This window comes from Populus euphratica, unplaced genomic scaffold, assembly GCF_000495115.2.
Source record: "Populus euphratica unplaced genomic scaffold, PopEup_1.0 scaffold65.1, whole genome shotgun sequence".
Classification (NCBI taxonomy): domain Eukaryota; kingdom Viridiplantae; phylum Streptophyta; class Magnoliopsida; order Malpighiales; family Salicaceae; genus Populus; species Populus euphratica.
In genome coordinates, this window is record NW_011499943.1 from 142,432 (window position 1) to 160,118 (window position 17,687).

At 29.7% G+C, this 17,687-nt stretch overlaps 1 protein-coding gene and 1 long non-coding RNA gene across 4 annotated transcripts; both read right to left on the bottom strand.

Moving 5' to 3' along the window:
* Window positions 1-8,270: 8,270 nt before the first annotated feature.
* On the bottom strand, window positions 8,271-11,015 carry LOC105137178 (Chlorophyll A-B binding family protein). 3 transcript variants are annotated; one of them, XM_011042823.1, is made up of 6 exons: window positions 10,779-11,014; window positions 10,492-10,658; window positions 9,892-10,038; window positions 9,349-9,502; window positions 9,045-9,137; window positions 8,279-8,886 (listed from the first exon to the last, which is right to left on the bottom strand). In XM_011042823.1, exons 1-6 carry the CDS (start codon window positions 10,950-10,952, stop codon window positions 8,584-8,586), a joined length of 1,038 nt encoding a protein of 345 aa, XP_011041125.1. In that variant the 5' UTR covers window positions 10,953-11,014; the 3' UTR covers window positions 8,279-8,583. The 3 variants fall into 3 exon arrangements, with proteins under 3 accessions (XP_011041127.1, XP_011041125.1, XP_011041126.1); XM_011042824.1 differs by having other exon boundaries at window positions 8,396-8,886; window positions 9,349-9,481; window positions 10,779-11,013; XM_011042825.1 differs by lacking the exon at window positions 9,045-9,137 and having other exon boundaries at window positions 8,271-8,886; window positions 10,779-11,015.
* A 4,191-nt stretch (window positions 11,016-15,206) lies between these two features.
* On the bottom strand, window positions 15,207-15,986 carry LOC105137181 (uncharacterized). The gene is made up of 2 exons (XR_844504.1): window positions 15,616-15,986; window positions 15,207-15,568 (listed from the first exon to the last, which is right to left on the bottom strand). It is a non-coding gene; the product is annotated as an uncharacterized LOC105137181 (long non-coding RNA).
* Between the last annotated feature and the right edge of the window lie 1,701 nt (window positions 15,987-17,687).

Here is a 17,687-nt window from a genome sequence, read left to right on the forward strand (position 1 = left end):
TATTTTATTTTTTGAATTTCATAATTTAACATAACTTTTTATATATGCATACAAATCGAGTTTCATAATTTATTTTGATTTATTTTATATGAGGTTATTACGATTTCTTAACTTGATATGTGGATTAACAGATTGATCTAAATCAATCTTACATGTTTATTATCTCAGTATTTAAAAAAAATATATCTTAAATATTTATTTTAAATCAAATTATATTTTTATCCAAATTAATTTTTTAACATATCAAGAAAATCAATTCACATCTTATCAATTTTTGTACAATTTAATTTCTTGTTCTATAAAAAAATTAGCAACCCTGAATTAAACTTAAATTTTTATCCAAATTACATTACAGAGTAAATCAATAATCTAACATTTTTTTATTTTGAAACAATAAATTTATTTTATATTTATGTTTATATCTTTTCAACCAAATATTTTTCAGCCAAATATTTTTTTGATTTTTTTGATTTATTATTTTTATCTTGAAATATTAACCCTATTTATCCAGAAAAAAAATTATTATTTTTTTGTTACCGTAGCTTTATATTTTTGTCGTATTATCAAATTAATTAAAATTTAACTTGGTTATCAATTTTTTCATATTTAAAAAAATAATTATCTCATAATCTAATCTGTCACGCGGAGTCTCCAAATCTAGAACAAGTTAAGGTGGAAAGTCCAGCAGGCATGCCCCTTTTTTTCTTTTCTCGGAGGTTGATTTATGCGATGTTTTGACTCTCTTTCCCTAGGACAGTGAGACTAATTATTTAATTTTCTTTTTTGTTTACTGGTAATGGGAGTTTGTTAATTATCCACGACACGACTCCCTGCAAAATATTGTAATTTTATTAGCACAATAATTACCGACACCATTTATATCTCAAAATCAGCTGTAGCCCAAATTTCATCCTCCAATTTTTAAACCCCGTAGTCTTTAATTTAGTAGCCACGTAGTCGTCAATTTCCGGAATATCACTATCATACCCTATAAAAAAATAAAATAAAAAAATCTCAAGGAATTCCAACTTCCTAAACCACTCTCTCAACTGCAATAACCACCAATGATTACAAGTGGAGGCAGCCGTGCTGCAGCTGATGGGATGAGAATTTTGGCGAGGGTTAGTAAATGAAGATCAAGAGTCTTCCTGGTAAATAAGAGATTGATAGACAGACAGTCTATGATGCCTAGATGGGTGGCATTTGGTCAAAAAGTGGCATGTAACTGGAAACCGCGTCGTCCTTTGTCCTAGGGGTCACGTAAATGCCGCCCTTATTCTCTACTTTTCACACACCACATTCACGTGCCCACCACCAGAAAACACTCCCAAAGCCAAGCCTGGTTCTTCTCCATCTGATTTTGCCGTCGCGGACCTTCTCAATCTGCAATAATGGAGGTCCATCTGAGGCAGCCAGGTGAGTTGAAACGACCAAAACAACCTTGGATTGGATTTCCTTTACTGGAGTTGCTTACAACTGGTCCATCCTTGTCTCCTCTTGGCTATTGCGCGTGAACAGTCCTGTGTCTGTGCTGGAGGGGTCGGGTGAATGATTCTGATCAACTTGTGTGTGTAATTTGTACTTCGTAGGGCACTGCAATAATTAATACGTGTGCAAGAGTGGTGTTTGCAGCACAGTAAAACATGTGTGGGGGGTGGTGGAGCTATCGTCCGGACACAGTAGCGCGTGGGAAGGAGCTGTATTTAAGGTACGATGCATTTGGTCGGATTCTATGACTTCTGCTGCCCTTTTTTTCTCCGTGCATTTCACCTACCGTTACATATGCACGCCATGTGAACTTTTTTAACTTTTTATCATAATAATTCACGATGAAGTCTTTCGTCTGTTTGGGAGTATAGCTTAAATTACTTTCTATTTAAAAACATTCATTTTGATAAAAAAAAACAAATATGAGTTTAAATCTTATTTTGTTAAATTTATCATCGATTCTAGGATGATCGTGTATTTAGGACAGGACTTCGTATTATTACATCAATGTACTCTCGTGGATAGTTATATTATTACATTGGTCTATCGATTTTCATGTGGAACACAATTATTTACGTAACAGTTGATATGTCAATGATATTTTAATCTATTGAAATATGTTGTATAAGTATTAAAGTATTACAAAATCATGTGATCATTGTCTGTGTATATAATCTTTATTGTATCTGTTGTGATTACTTTTTGAGATAGATCATGATGTGATTGCATATTATCACGTGGTATCAATAGATTTTTTTTACCCTTTTAAAAGATTAGAGTATAATTTTACTTGTGCCACACGGGATGCTCAGCTAGCGTGCGTAACTTCCTGGATGCAGAAACTATATCTTGAACAATATCTTATTTGTCTGGTAAATTTAATACAAGTTTCTCTTCATATTTTTTGAAGAAAAAAATATGAATCTTGCCGCTAATTATTTTTCAACACCATCTATCAACATGTTTTATTTTTCTGGCCAAATCTGACATCCTCAAACTTAGCTGGGTATTAAATTCAAGTACAAGTAGCTTAAATAATTTTATCAGGCTCTGTATTGGATGCAAGATTTTAATAAGTTGTGAAAATATTTTTTTTAATAAATCAGAGATATCTCCTCTCTGATGAGTGAGGGATATTTTTTATGTTGAATCAAATATATTTTTTCTCTTTAGAGTAATTATATTTTTTTTATTTGACACATGAGAAATATTTTAATGATATTAGAAAAGGGTTTTTTTAAATCTTTCCTTTCATCCAAGGATAAGGAAAATAGGCTATCAAAACCTACTAGATTCTTAAAAGAAAGATGTTTTTAATTTTCACTCTCAACTCTGTATTTATTTCAAGATTTTTTTTAATATGATTGCTTTTCTCTGAAGACGCAAAGCGTCATTCTACCGCTGAGCCGGTGCCTTCGATGTATAAATAAATGGATGGAGAGATGGAGTAGTATTTGCCGTTTTGTTTTTACTAAGACAAGATGCACAGGCCCTTCTCCTCTATAGGCTATCAAAACCTACTAGATTCTTAAAAGAAAGATGTTTTTAATTTTCACTCTCAACTCTGTATTTATTTCAAGATTTTTTTTAATATGATTGCTTTTCTCTTAAAAAAATATTAATGTAAATATTAGAGAATATTTTGTACCTATGAGATACTAACCATCAATCACCCTTGTTAGAAAAAATAAATAAATTTGTCAGAATAAAAAATTGAACTAATAAGCTAACTTATAAATCTTGTTATTGAACTATTTGAATTTTTATTTTTATTTTTTTTGGAAATTTCGTGGTAACACCGTAACGTTTATGGAAATGGCTCCTAACTATTCTGTACGCTATTGAGCACTGAATAGGGGAATTGCGGTCCTGAACCATTGACTTGTTTGCAACGAAGAAAACGTGATCCCGGGATCCTGTTAGCCGGTGGGACAAGCCACGGCATTTGCTGCTGTTGTGCCGGCGAAACAAACAAAATTTACTTGAACAAGTTCATGTGGTTAACAATTCCCCTCATTCGGCCATCTATCTTCTCAGTGATCTTCTCTTTGTTGGCAATGAAAATACCAATTATTCAGGAACAGACAAACTAAAATTTCACGCTACATAATAAATTAATTTAAAACACTAATTATCTCCACACAATCATTCTCAGTCTTTCGTGGTTTTTAAATTGTTACTAATTCATATTTCTCTTTCTTTTCTTTATCTGTCCACGTAGTTAATAATAAAAACTAATTGGTTTTAAAAAAAATGATGTAATGTGGATAGATTAATCAGGCTCATCAAACAGAACATTAAATTTTATTGGTAAATTAAAAATACATTCCGATCCGGTAAAATTAAGTTCATTATCATCCAATAACAAATCAAACTGGGTTTTTTTATAAAAACAATTTTTTTCAGTTTTTAGGATAAAAAATATTTTTAAACCAGTTTAAACTTATTTGAAATTAAATGTATTTTTTTTTAAATATATTTCATATCAACGTGATAATCCATTGAAATAGGTTCTCACATATATTCATTTGAAAATTTAAACTCAAAAAATCAATGAAACCACGTCAATTTTTACTTAAAACAACTTATCAATATGGATTTTGATGAAGGTTCAGAAGGTTCAAGTAGCTGAATGCCTAGATTTATATTTTAAATAATTAATTGATGTATTAATTTTAATAATTTGATTTATTTTTTATATTCGTGGTAGTTGGTATTTAGTAAACTAAAGTGATTGGTAGCCAGTACTTACAAAATATCTCTTTTTATATATTTAGTAAACTAAAGTGATTGGTAGCCAATATTTACATCTCTTTTATGTATTTTAAGACTCTTTAATACTTAAATAGATATTTTGTTTGAGATAAAAGCCAATAATATATTTTTTCAAGAGATTCTCAAGTAAATATTTCATTGTTCATGGAGATTGAATCCCTTTGTAACTTATCTTATCCTTTGGTGAAGGGAGTGACTTAAAAATCATCCTTTTATGATATCATTAAAACATTATATCTCATGTGTGAAAAAATGAAAATGTATTTGATTCATTAAAAAAAAAATATTTGTTTTATTAAAAGAAAATACCATGGACTCATTAAATAAAAACATCATTCTACTATTCATTATAATAGTCAAGTAAGGTGTAGGGCTATCCTAAAAGAAGGTATTTGCCTTGATATATAAGTATTTTTTATATTTTCACACGATTTATTAATCATTATAGATTTAATTTGAGGTATTTTTATTTGTTTAATATTTTAAATTATATTAAAATAATAAAAATATTCGTGAAGATAAAAGAATGGGCAGGGTGGGGACAAGTGTGTCTTGGTATTTTAATTTTCATTGTAAACATTCAAATTAAACACATGCCATTGAATATAAGAAATGTAAGTAAAATAGGGTAAAAGGTATTATGATTCTTTAGCCTCTAGAGTTTTTATTAATTACATATTTGATCGAGAGTGATAATATAATTTATTATTTTTAAATTTTAAATTTTTAAAAATTATTGATACACTAGGGTCACCATGTATTTTGAGTGGCAAGTATGATTGCTATTAATAATTAAAAACAGATGCTTGTCATATAATCTTATTCCTTGTTTGTTTCCTCCTTTATTATTTGTATAACATGTTTTCAAAAAATAAATAATATTGTCTTAGCTTTAATTATTTGAATTATTAATATTATATATTTATCATTAATAATTTTTTATATCATCTCTTACTTTCATTTCAATACATAGATATAATATTTTTGTAAAATAAAAAATATTACAATTCCTCGAAGAAGCGATAGGCATCAAAGCCAGCACTCATTTGGTAATGTGGCTGCGAGCGAGGTTCACCCACAGCCACACATAATATAATTTGACAACATAAAAACAAAAACTTTATATTATTAGGACTCACCAAAATATAAGATTATGCTATAGATTTTGAGAAGCAGCAAGCTATTTCCGTGGGGGATGAACCACAACAGTGGAGCATGGCTCCACTATCATACTGTTCACTCAAATGAACAACGCAAGTGAATTTTAATTCACCTGTATTATTTACTAAAATGAATAGTTTTTTTAGAAAAAAACAACGTGAGTGAGTTAATTCACTTGCATTATTTACGTGAAAAGTTTAGTTTTTTTAAAAAAATCGGTGCAGTTAATTGATTTCACTCACACTATTCATATGATCATGAATAATATTTTTTTTTGTTTTTTAAAAATTAGTTTAAGGTGAATTAAATTTACTCGTACTGTAATCTTAAATTTATTCATAATAATATTCTACCTAATTTTATTGCACGCTAAAAAAATCATGAAAATTGTAGTTCTTGTCGAATGAATTTTATACGTGATGAAATTATAATTTTTTTTTAAATTAAGTTTTACTAAAAAAAACTAGTTTTTAATATTATTTAATAATATTATATAAATTAAAAGGATATCGCATTATGACATAGCATTTGTGAAATTTAATTGTAATTCCAATTATGTTCTTGCTGGGTATTACCCAGTTAATAAAAAAATCATTTTTTATTTTTATTTTAATTGTATTTTATTTGAAAAATTAGAAGAAGATCATTTGATGATATAATAAAAAATCTAGTTTTTGTTGGTGTGTATTTAAGAAACCATGAAAAATATAGTAGTTATTTGATATATTTCATATGTGATGACATTGCATATGGTTTGATGCTCGTTAATAAAATAATAAAAAACATTTGATATCAATATTATTTATTTTATAATATAATAACAATAATTAAATGTATAATATTCAATTAAAAATAATATATATATATATATATATTAATTATGTTATAATCTCAATTTGAGAAATATTTTTTCAATCAAATATATTAAATTATTTTTTATTTAAATTTAATTTTAACTATATTTTTAATTAAATATATATATTTTTTATATTAATTTTAATTAAAAATAATTTTTATAAAATAATTTTTTTAAAACCGAGTCCTATCAACAACCTCATATTCAGGAAAAGAACCTCAGTATACAAGAAAAGAAGAACGAGGGCGGTGGTATTTTGTACTCCTGCTTTTGTGTTATCTTAGCTGAACGAAACGAATCACGTGGCTAATGACAGTACAGACCGCGTGCCCACGCACTGCAGAAACACGAAAACCATGCAGTGCCAGCTGTTTTAATCAGGAACGTCGTAAGTTGAACATCGATCAAACCAAATCAACAGTAGTAGAAAAAAACAACAACAAGTGGAGTATGGTATATTTACTAGTATTTGTACACCAAGAAATACTCTACAGTTTGACAGCAGGGAACCGTACGATTCCACGGAATCCGATAAGAACAAGCAGTCACATCCCACCATCACTTTCACTGCAATATAGAAAACGTCCACTACCTGTACGGGCCACTTTAATTAGCAAATGTTTAAGATTACGGTAATGGTGCTATTTATATTGTTTTTTAATATATATTAAAATAATTTTTTATTTTTTATTTTATTTTCAATATTAGCCTTAAAAAAATTTAAGAATATTAAAAATAAATAACAAATATAATATTTTTATCCTTTATAAAAAATATTTTTAAAATAAAAAACAAATAAAATCTTGATAGCAATACTTTTGCTTCCTCCTCTTACCACCATTCAGTGAGAACGGGGACTGACCCTTTTGTGCTCTGGGAAATTTAGCCCCCCTTCACGGTGTTGTATAAGTCCGTTGTTTAATTGCAATTTTAATTTTTGATTTTTTTAAATTTTTTTATATTATTTTGATGTACTAATAAAAAATAAAATTTAAAAAATAAAATAATTTATTTTCATACAAAAAATAATTTAAAAAGAATTCCACGGACTTATAAATTAAATTGTAAGGAAGATAATGTTTTTTTTTCTGTGATTTCAAATCTTTAAGTAAAAAATTGTTTTCAGTTTTTTTTTTATCAATATGTTGTTTGCTTTAAATTAGAACTTAAATGGAAGGTCATATATTATTCCAAAAAAATAAACAAAGGGGCTGTGCTGTTATTCATTGATAAAAACACAAAAAACAATAAATTACAATAAACCTCTAAAATATTATGAAATCATAAATATTATTCAAGAGTGTGAAGTTTTTATGTCCAATATATCCTTAATTATTATGAAAAAAAAAACGAAAAAAGTAGTCAAATTAAACAAAAAAACTAAAAAATTTAGAGCTGAGATACTAAAAAAATCAAACCAAAATTGAAATAAATTATAAGTGAAAACAATATTGTTCATTCACTTAAAATAATCATGCTTAATGCTTTTTTATATATATTAATTTTCAAATTATGAAATATTTTTTGAATTTAACTATTTTTTAAGTGAAATTAAGAATATTTTAGTACAGAATAAGATTTTTATACCGGTTATGTTCAAGTATGAAGGTGATGGCGTCAAATCTTCAGATGATAATCCCGAGGGTTACTAAAAAAAGAGAGAGAAAAAGCGAAGGCAAAAAAAAACACAGATGATGGCAGGTGGAATGAACCATTGGCGTGTTAATAATGGCGCCCATCCATGGTTCCTTCACTTCACCATAGCTTTCGAGAGGGGGTGGTCCAACCAACCACCCAACCACGCCTCTCCTTCGAGGGGTCAGCTGGTCCAATCGCCAAGTCGGCCTGGATCGATCGTACCTAAACACCCCATGTGCTAATCCATGTACGGACCCTGTATTTCGTGAATGACAAGGATTCCTTTTCAAGGCTCGTTGTTCCTAATCCCATACGTTTTTTTCACCCCTTGGTTAACAATCTCTATGTATTAAAATTAAAAAAAAGAGTAAGAAAATCTCTTAAACATAAAATCATAAGTGCAGAAACTTTCATAAGCACTAACCACTTATTTATTACTAGCTTTGTCTAGTATCTATCCATTAAAATTATGCTTACTTTGGCGAAAACAAACGAGCTTTGAGAAGAACCAATCGGCCATTGACATTTGATGCTGAATTCGCAAGAGACCCATCTACGGGGTTATATTGCACTTTGTTCCATGATCTAATCGGTCGATCTAATCGGGTCGACGGACGGAGGAACAATACCTCGTATGTACCTTTCTAAACACCTAAGAGAAATATCTACACCAACTTGAGCGTGGAAAACAGATTGTTGTGAAGGGGATCTGATATGTGCTCGACAAGGTTCTCAACAGGCCCTTTACCAGTCAAAGCTGCTTGGATGTAAAAGCCTAACCAGGCAACCATTGCTAGGCGCCCATTTTTAATTTCTTTCACCTTCAACTCCTCAAAAGATACAGGGTCTTTGGAGAGGTTCAAGGGATCGAAGAGGATTCCCCCAGGGTAATTGATGTCCCCTGGCAAATAAATTCCCAGAGGTTCCAAAGCCTCAATTCCACAGTATCTTGCATACTCCGGCCCAACCTGTTCACCAAAGAATTTAGATTCCAAGACATTTACAACCCTTCACTCATTTTGCAAGCCTGAGCCCAGAAAAGTTATGCATCACAGGTATCTTTATCATGAAATTAAAAGAAAAGGAAGCAAGGTGAGATTGAAGTGCTGCTTGCTAGAGTGGTTACCATTAGTATGGCTTGACAGAAAGCAATTACAAGCACTCCTTGGCCCCCGGCGAAGTGGAGTCCAGGGATGCCAAGGTAGTCCAGTGTATCTCCCTGGTAATAATTTGAAGAAGCAAGAAGCAAAAGAAATAAATCAGCATGCTGCTGCAGTGGACATATTCGCCCTTCACATAGAGATAGTAAAGAAGTGAATGGTAGACTCTGACTCTTAGGATCGAAACTAACTAAGAATGGGGAATTTGGAATATCTTTAAACACGAATATCTCTTGAAGAATGATGCAAAGAGAGGGTTAATATACTAGCCTTAAGCTTCGAATAGCCAACTCGCCACCATACAGGCTCAATGAAATGAAAGACACCTGACAAATCCAATACTTCTGGAATCAAAGCACCGAGAGCAGCAAGCATAGCCCAGCGAGCATGAAGTATTTCAAAGCTGCACAAAAATGGAATCAAACTGAGCAAATGACCATTCAGTATTTGAAAAGAGAAACCATTCAGTATTTGAAAAGAGAACTTTGTTTTACTATGTTCATAAAAGAAAAAATATTAAATACAAGGTAAACATTGTAGAAACAGTTCGAACCACATAAACCATTATAGGCATCCATATAAAGCTGAGGAATTAATTGCATATACTCAGATAGCAATCTTCAGCATCATGCTATGGCACTTTACTCCAGAAACATAAATGTTGTCCCTGGACTTGTTATGGATGGAAATTTGACTTGAGTTTCAGATTGGCAATTGCGGAGGACACTGTCCCGTGCAATAGACCAAGAATGGCATGGCGATTAGCCCAGCATGCATATGATTGAGGATATAAAAGGACAGCAAATGGCATACTTGAAGTATCTCTGGAAAGCAACCGGATCCTCAGCTAGACCGGCAACATCAAAGCCGTAATCCCCTGGCAGCTCTCCACTAAGATATGTTGGGTACTGGTACGAAATGGGACCGAGCCACCTAGGGCGCTCCTCTCCATACCAGAAGCTGTAAGTTAAAATTCTTCTTGTTGTCACATTGCAAATTCGCATTGATTGAAAATCAATTAACAGGGAACAATCAACAAAGCAAAAACATTAATCTGTACCGCATGCCTTTTAAACCTGCTACACGCAACCTATTCAATATTCTTGAAAGAAGATATTATACGAAAACCAAGTCCGGGGAAGCGAGGTGCTTTGCTGCTGCTGCTACTACCAATAGTCAAGCAGCTCCTTGGTGGCAATTTAAGGCTGGTGGAACAAATGGTGTACATAGGTGACTTCCAAAGTACTCAGAATACCTCGGGGATGAGAATTCTTGGGGAACAATAAATTAACTTGAAGTAAATTTCCACCATTCATGCATTTAATCTGTTCAAAGTTTATTATATTAACTTGTCCGTATTAATTATGATTAAAACAAGAAGAAGGGAAAAATGCTTACCCCGATCGAAATTACCTCTCTTTACGGGCCTTTTGGGCTAAAGCTTTGAACTTGGAAGATTGTTGAACGGCAAGTTTCTTCCTCTGTTCCAATCGCCTCTGGAGAGACTCTCCAAGTGGGCTATTGGCAATGGCTTTCACAGCCGTGAATGGAATTGCTGAGAATATCACCACGCCAGCAAGCTAATTCAAACAATTATATATAGATTCAACAACTAGATAAAGAAATAATTATACATCCCTGTGCCTAGATTGAAAGCAAAATTAATTAAGGATGTAGCATAGAGTGAGGGAAGCACGTACCTCTTGCCATGAAGCTTTGCAGATGGAAGCTGGTAGGCTGGTACTGTTACTGGAGTTGCTTCGAGATTTGGGTAACAAGATGTGGGGGACTCTTTGATGGGCGAAGAAAGACGAGGAAGACGCAGAAAAGGAAGCATGTGGATGCACTACTGCCAATGCCAGAGCCATGACCATCAGTGGTCTTTCTCCTTCAACTCTTGCAGCTGGAGACCGAATCGAACGGATGGTTTGTAATAGATAAAAAAAATAAAACAAAATACTAATAATGATGATGGACAGGCTTACACGTGGTCCGTGCGGAACTGATCCACGTAGAATAATAACGAATTTGTCTTAGATACTTTCTTAAATAGAAGATCCTTAAGTAATCAACAAGACGTGGGAATTCACTGTTAACTCACACATAATATATTATATATTACAGGTTAAATTTTTTTACATAAAAAACCAAAAAAATTAAAAGTAGTAATTTTTTTTTATAAAACTATATTCAAGAATTTAGATTTGATTGTAATGCTTGATTTAAAATTAATATTTATAATATTATTAATAATAATATTAAATTTAAATGATCTAAATTTAAGAAAGTATGATTATAATACTATACTCAATAGTCTAAGATAAGGATTTGACTGCAATGTAGTATTATAAAAATGTGACAATTAAATAAATTAATGAAAAAACAAATAAAAAACCAACAAGAAGAAAAAAAATTAATTAAGAAAAAGAAAAAAAATCTAAATTAATTAGGTTAACTCTTCAAATCAATTTAACCCATCAAGTTCGGGATTCACGTTATGAAAGTTTGATAACTAAATAGAAAAAAATTGACGGGTTAACTGGGTAAAACCGTTAAATCAGGTTAACTCATTAAACCTGAGATATATATCATGAAAGTTTGATAATTAAATAGAAAATAAATTATTATTAATAAAATAAACTAAACTAAAAAAAAATAATTGAAAAAAAAAACAAGTTAACCTATCAAATCAGATTAATCCTTCAAACTCGGAATCCATTTCATGAAAATCTGATAAATAAATAAAAAAATTTAATGTTAACAAACAAAATTTTAAAAAAAATATTAAAACAAAAAACAAAAAAACCCCATAAAAACATAAAAACAAAGAAAATAGAAAATAGAAAAAAATTAAAAAAATAGACAATTATATTATTATAATTATAATTATAACATATAAAATACATGTACGAGTAAAGCTATAGTACTTCTTTCATGCATTTTAGAATTAGAAAAGCTACAGTGCTTCTTTCATGTATTTTAGAATATTAGTTAATGTTATGAATTATAATAATAATTTACAATGCATTTACTTGTATATATATATTTGAATTTTTGCATTTTTGGTTTTTTACAGTGTATTATATTTTTTTCCTCACCTTATCTTTTGTATTTTTCACTTTTATTTTTATTTTTTTTTCACTTAAGTGTATCCCTTTCCTTTTTTTTATATAGTACTTTTTTTTGTTTTTTTATTTTTTTTTAAAACTTTTTTTTTGTCAATTGTTTTTTAATATTAAATTAGTTAAATTTGCTTTGTAATTTTTTTCACTCACAATTTATTGCATTTTTTTAAAAAATTCTTGTTTTTATTTTTTTAATTTTAATGTAATTAAAAATTAAATTTTATAATTTTTAAGTATTGAGTTAAAGGGTGCGGGGGAATTTTTTTCTCTCACTATTTCTTTTGTTTTTTTTCATTCACGGTGTTACTTTTTATTCCCTGCAATTTGTTTTTCTCAAATTTGTTTTTCTCAAATTTGTTTTCGTCAATTTTTCTTTTTTAATATTGGTTAAACATCTTGCTCTGTAATTTTTTTTACTCGCAACTTATTACTTTTTTTTCACTTTTTTAAAATTTTGTTATTAATTTTTAAAAATTTATTTTTGATTATTTGTTTTTAATATTGATGTAATTAAAAATTAAGTTTTTCAATTTATTTATTTTTATTTTATCTTTTTATACGATTAAAATGATTTATCTATTTGCTAGGATAACTCAAGTTGTTCCAATTTACAAGTTTAGTTGGATTTTTTTTAATCGAGCTTAACTTTGTTATCGTTTATTCTATGTAGTTACAAACAATAATTTCATAAAAAAAATAAAAAAATATTATATATAAAGTTAAAATATATAGAGAAAACACTATAATTTTTCTCATAAAATACTATAAATTGCTACAATGTTTCTTTACATAGTTTTTTTCTTATAATTTTTTAAAATTATTTTTATTAATTTTATTTTTTTAATATGAGCTGGTTGAGAATTATAATTATAAGTAATTATAAGTAAGGTTAAATTATACGAGGAAGTATTATAGCTTTCATCACAAAATATTGTGAAACTTCTTTCATGCATTTTAGAATTAGAAAAGCTACAGTGCTTCTTTCATGTATTTTAGAATATTAGTTAATGTTATGAATTATAATAATAATTTACAATGCATTTACTTGTATATATATATTTGAATTTTTGCATTTTTGGTTTTTTACAGTGTATTATATTTTTTTCCTCGCCTTATCTTTTGTATTTTTCACTTTTTTTTATTTTTTTTTTCACTTAAGTGTATCCCTTTCCTTTTTTTATATAGTACTTTTTTTTTGTTTTTTTGTTTTTTTTTCAAACTTTTTTTTTGTCAATTTTTTTTTTAATATTGAACTAGTTAAATTTGCTTTGTAATTTTTTTCACTCACAATTTATTGCATTTTTTAAAAAAATTCTTGTTTTTATTTTTTTAATTTTAATATAATTAAAAATTAAATTTTATAATTTTTAAGTATTAAGTTAAAGGGTGTGGGGGAATTTACTGTTTACCCATACTTAATACATTGTGAATTATAATAACAGTGTATTTTTTTCATGTTTTTTGTATTTTTTTCCACAATATATTATTTTTCTCTCTCACTATTTCTTTTGTTTTTTTCATTCACGGTGTTACTTTTTATTCCCTGCAATTTTTTTTTTCTCAAATTTGTTTTTGTAAATTTTTCTTTTTTAATATTGGTTAAACATCTTGCTTTGTAATTTTTTTTACTCGCAGCTTATTATTATTTTTTTCACTTTTTTAAAATTTTGTTATTATTTTTTAAAAATTTATTTTTGATTATTTGTTTTTAATATTGATGTAATTAAAAATTAAGTTTTTCAATTTATTTATTTTTATTTTATCTTTTTATACGGTTAAAATGATTTATCTATTTGCTAGGGTAACTCAAGTTGTTCTGATTTACAAGTTTAGTTGGATTTTTTTTAATCGAGCTTAACTTTGTTATCGTTTATTCTATGTAGTTACAAACAATAATTTCATAAAAAAAATAAAAAAATATTATATATAAAGTTAAAATATATAGAGAAAACACTATAATTTTTCTCATAAAATACTATAAATTGCTACAATGTCTCTCTACATGGTTTTTTTTCTTATGATTTTTTAAAATTATCTTTATCAATTTTATTTTTTTAATATGAGCTGGTTGAGAATTACAATTATAGATAATTATAAGTAAGGTTAAATTATATGAGGAAGTATTATAACTTTCATCACAAAATATTGTGAATTGTTATAGTGTTTTTAACATGTTTTTTTTTCATTTTTTTATGTTAATTTTTTTTAAAAGTTATCTTTGTTGATTTTATTTTTTTAATATTGAGTTGATTGAGAATTTAGCTTTGTAAGTTTTTTATTATTAAAAAAATTTAAATTGCTGCAATGTTTTTTATATGATTTTTTTTATAATTTTTTCTATCTATTTTTTAAAATATTCAGTTCATTAAGAGTTATAATTATAATAAAATTAAGTCATGTGAGAAAAGATTTTTATTTTTTTTTATAAAATATTATAAATTATTACAGTATTTTTCTAAATGATTTTTTTATGATGTTTTTAAAATTATTTTTATCAATTTTATTAGTAAAGGCATTGTAGTTTTTCTCACAAAATATTGTTAATTACTATAATACTTTTTTCATGAGTTTTTTTTCCTTTCAAAATTGTATTTGTTGATTTTTTTAATATTAAGTTGATAAAAAATTTAGCTTTGTATTTTTTTATTTTTTTATTAACAAAAAATTTAAATTATTAAAAAAAATATTATATCTTTCCTCACATAAAACTATAAATTACTAAAAATCATTTTGTTAAGTCCCTAAATTTTTTATCACCAATATAATTTTTTATTATAAAATATTAATTTTATTATATATTTAATTTTTATTACTTATTTAATATTAATTCATAATTATATTACTATCAAATATTTGTTTTATAAATTCATAGCAGAGCATGCTATCTTGTTGAAATTAAATGCAATCATTTAGTTTCAATTAATGTCCGGTCTCACGGAACGGAGAAATGGAGCACTGGCACCAATAATAGAAGAAAACCCCAGAATCCTTTCTAGTTCTTTCTGTCGCAAGCAGAGCCTCGAGCCGCTACTTTACTGTAAGCACTCTCCAATCAATCTCTTTGGATTTTGCGTATATATGCGCTTTGTGATCTCCGATTCATCGAATGAATGAGCTTTGTTATTTTGGTTCGGATATAAATTATTTAGGAAGTTTAATTCGGAGAAAGACGAAAGATATTTGAAACCCCACCAACAATTTTTGCTTTTTTTCTTCCAGCAAATTTTATTATCGGATACCCTCAGTGCTGTTTCATTTGCTAAAAGTGGATGTCTATTTTGGACAAAAATAAAAATAAAAATAAAAATGGTAAAGTATGATCGGATTAACCTGTGGCCGACTTGGATTGTATTGCATTGCATTGCCTTGCATTGCCTTGCTAGCTGCTACTGTATTCATTGCATTGCATTGCCTTGCTAGCTGCTACTGTATTTGTTAATGGGGAAATATCCATCTATTAACGATGGAAGATATCGAGCTGTGTTTTCTGTTTCAGTATTTGTATGTTACAGTTGAGACAAAATGAGAAGATGGATCCGGCGAAGCTTCTGGACAGGAACCAAACCTGGAAGAGCCTTTCGACCAAAAAAATTAATGTTTTGTTGCAAGCATTTATTTACTAGCTAAAAATTGAAGGCTTAAACCCTAAAAATTTCTTTCACTTCCGACCTGGTGTTCATAACTTGGGTTTGTGGTCATCTAACTGGTGTTTTGGTTGCTTCCCTTTTTCGTTTTTAAGTTCCAGATTTGTACGCACCTTTTGTTCTCTCGTTTTTGTTTTCTTTCTAGAGTGCTGGTTGTCTTCTGCCGGCTTTTCTTGAGATTGTTTATAGAAGAGGATGTGTCCAAACTCCTCTTTGCCATTTCCATGGATCTCGAATGAAATTCTGATGAAACTGGAGAAGAAAGATTTGTCCCGGGAAAGGTTTTGTGATCTTTCATCACAGGAAATTGCCGAACTCATCTGTTTTCACAAGATGGACAGAACACTGCACATTTCATCCACCACATCCCAAAGCTAAACCTTGCAGCACATGTTCAGCCCATAATTCACACTGCGATGAGGGGTGAACCCACAGCATCACCAGACTTTCAATGGGAGGACAAGTTTCACGGATACACGAAGCCATTTTGGGATGATGATGTTGATTCTATTCTTCATCACCAGTACTTCATGCTTAATGAGCAGTACATTGACAGGGACCACACGCTGAATTTCACGGTGCCAATCTATGAGTATCGCCACCCTGTAGTGTCAGATAAATGGCTTGGTTCACAAACAATTTTAGTCTCTTTTAGGCATCTTATCTTGCCATAAAAGCATCTGCCTCCAACAGAGTCGTTGAACCTGCAGCCTCTGCCCATGACTGTGTTGAGAAATCCATCATACGAAGCTCTTTGTTGAGATTTTAAGCATTTTATTCCAGCAATACAGATGGCATTGTCAGAGTGTCATCTGTGCTGTGTATATTGCACATCTTAAAGAAATTTCAGGGAATGCTGTCATGATTGGGAGAGATTTTGGTAGAAATCTTGGCTTGCAGATTGTTGAATTAACTGGGGAAACAAACATGAACTTGAAATTGCTAGAAAAAGGCTCGAGTATTCATCAACACTCTGGCGAAATTAGATGCTTTATGCTGGAAACAGCATAAGCAACCAAGTATATTCATCAATTTAGTCTTTTTATCATCGGGGTCAAGGCAGCCTTCTTGGAGTTATTGTCTCTAGGACGCAATACATTGCTAGTCGTATAGAGAACAAGATACAAATTGTGCCTTTGTTGTCTTGTCTTGCAAATGCCAGTGATCTTGGGGAACGAATAAGAGCTACATTCCATTGTCTTTTCAATTTTCCTCTGGAAATAAAAATTCAGGGTGTAGATATTGCCAATTTTGAGCCAAGGTGTGAGCTATGATGAAACTGACATATTCTTCTATAGTCCATCATGCACAGAATGGAAAAAAATGTCGAGAGAAGCCAGAAAGCATTTACAACTCACTGCTGTAGATCTGATGGCATACTCGAGTGTTGGTGGTGGAGAGAAGCTGGCTTTTCTGCTGCGGTCTCCTGAGGTATCAGAGCCTTTCATTCAAAAAATTCAGGAAGAAATGTTGAGAGCCACTTCGTACATAGAGTTGGCTACTTGCATGAGGGCTTGAGCAGCTTGGATCAAGTTGTTGTTTCCAACTGTTTAAAGCTGGGTGGATTCAGTTTTCTGTCATGTGTAGTTCAATGTATTGGGTAGCGAATTTCTTGGCACATTTGGTGGTTGTGATGGGTGCTCGATGCTGTTACAGATCATCTTCAGATGACAAGTCATGCTAGCAAGCTCTTCAAGATATCTCGGGAAAATGTGTCATCCTTCGCCACAAACCTCGTAGAGAATTCTACAAGAAATTCTTTACATGAAGCGTTTCCACAGGAAACGCATTCGCACCATTTCCTACATGATAATTTTAATGCTGAAGTTATTGAGCACAA

What these genes read in the sequence shown, in the direction of transcription:
- LOC105137178 (XM_011042823.1), bottom strand. Translation starts at nt 10,952, where the DNA reads ATGGTCATGGCTCTGGCATTGGCAGTAGTGCATCCACATGCTTCCTTT. An exon ending in TTGGCTATTCGAAGCTTAAG is followed by an intron (nt 9,138 to 9,348) that starts GCTAGTATATTA and finishes AATTATTACCAG; the next exon opens with GGAGATACACTGGACTACCT. An exon ending in TCTGTCAAGCCATACTAATG is followed by an intron (nt 8,887 to 9,044) that starts GTAACCACTCTA and finishes TTTGGTGAACAG; the next exon opens with GTTGGGCCGGAGTATGCAAG.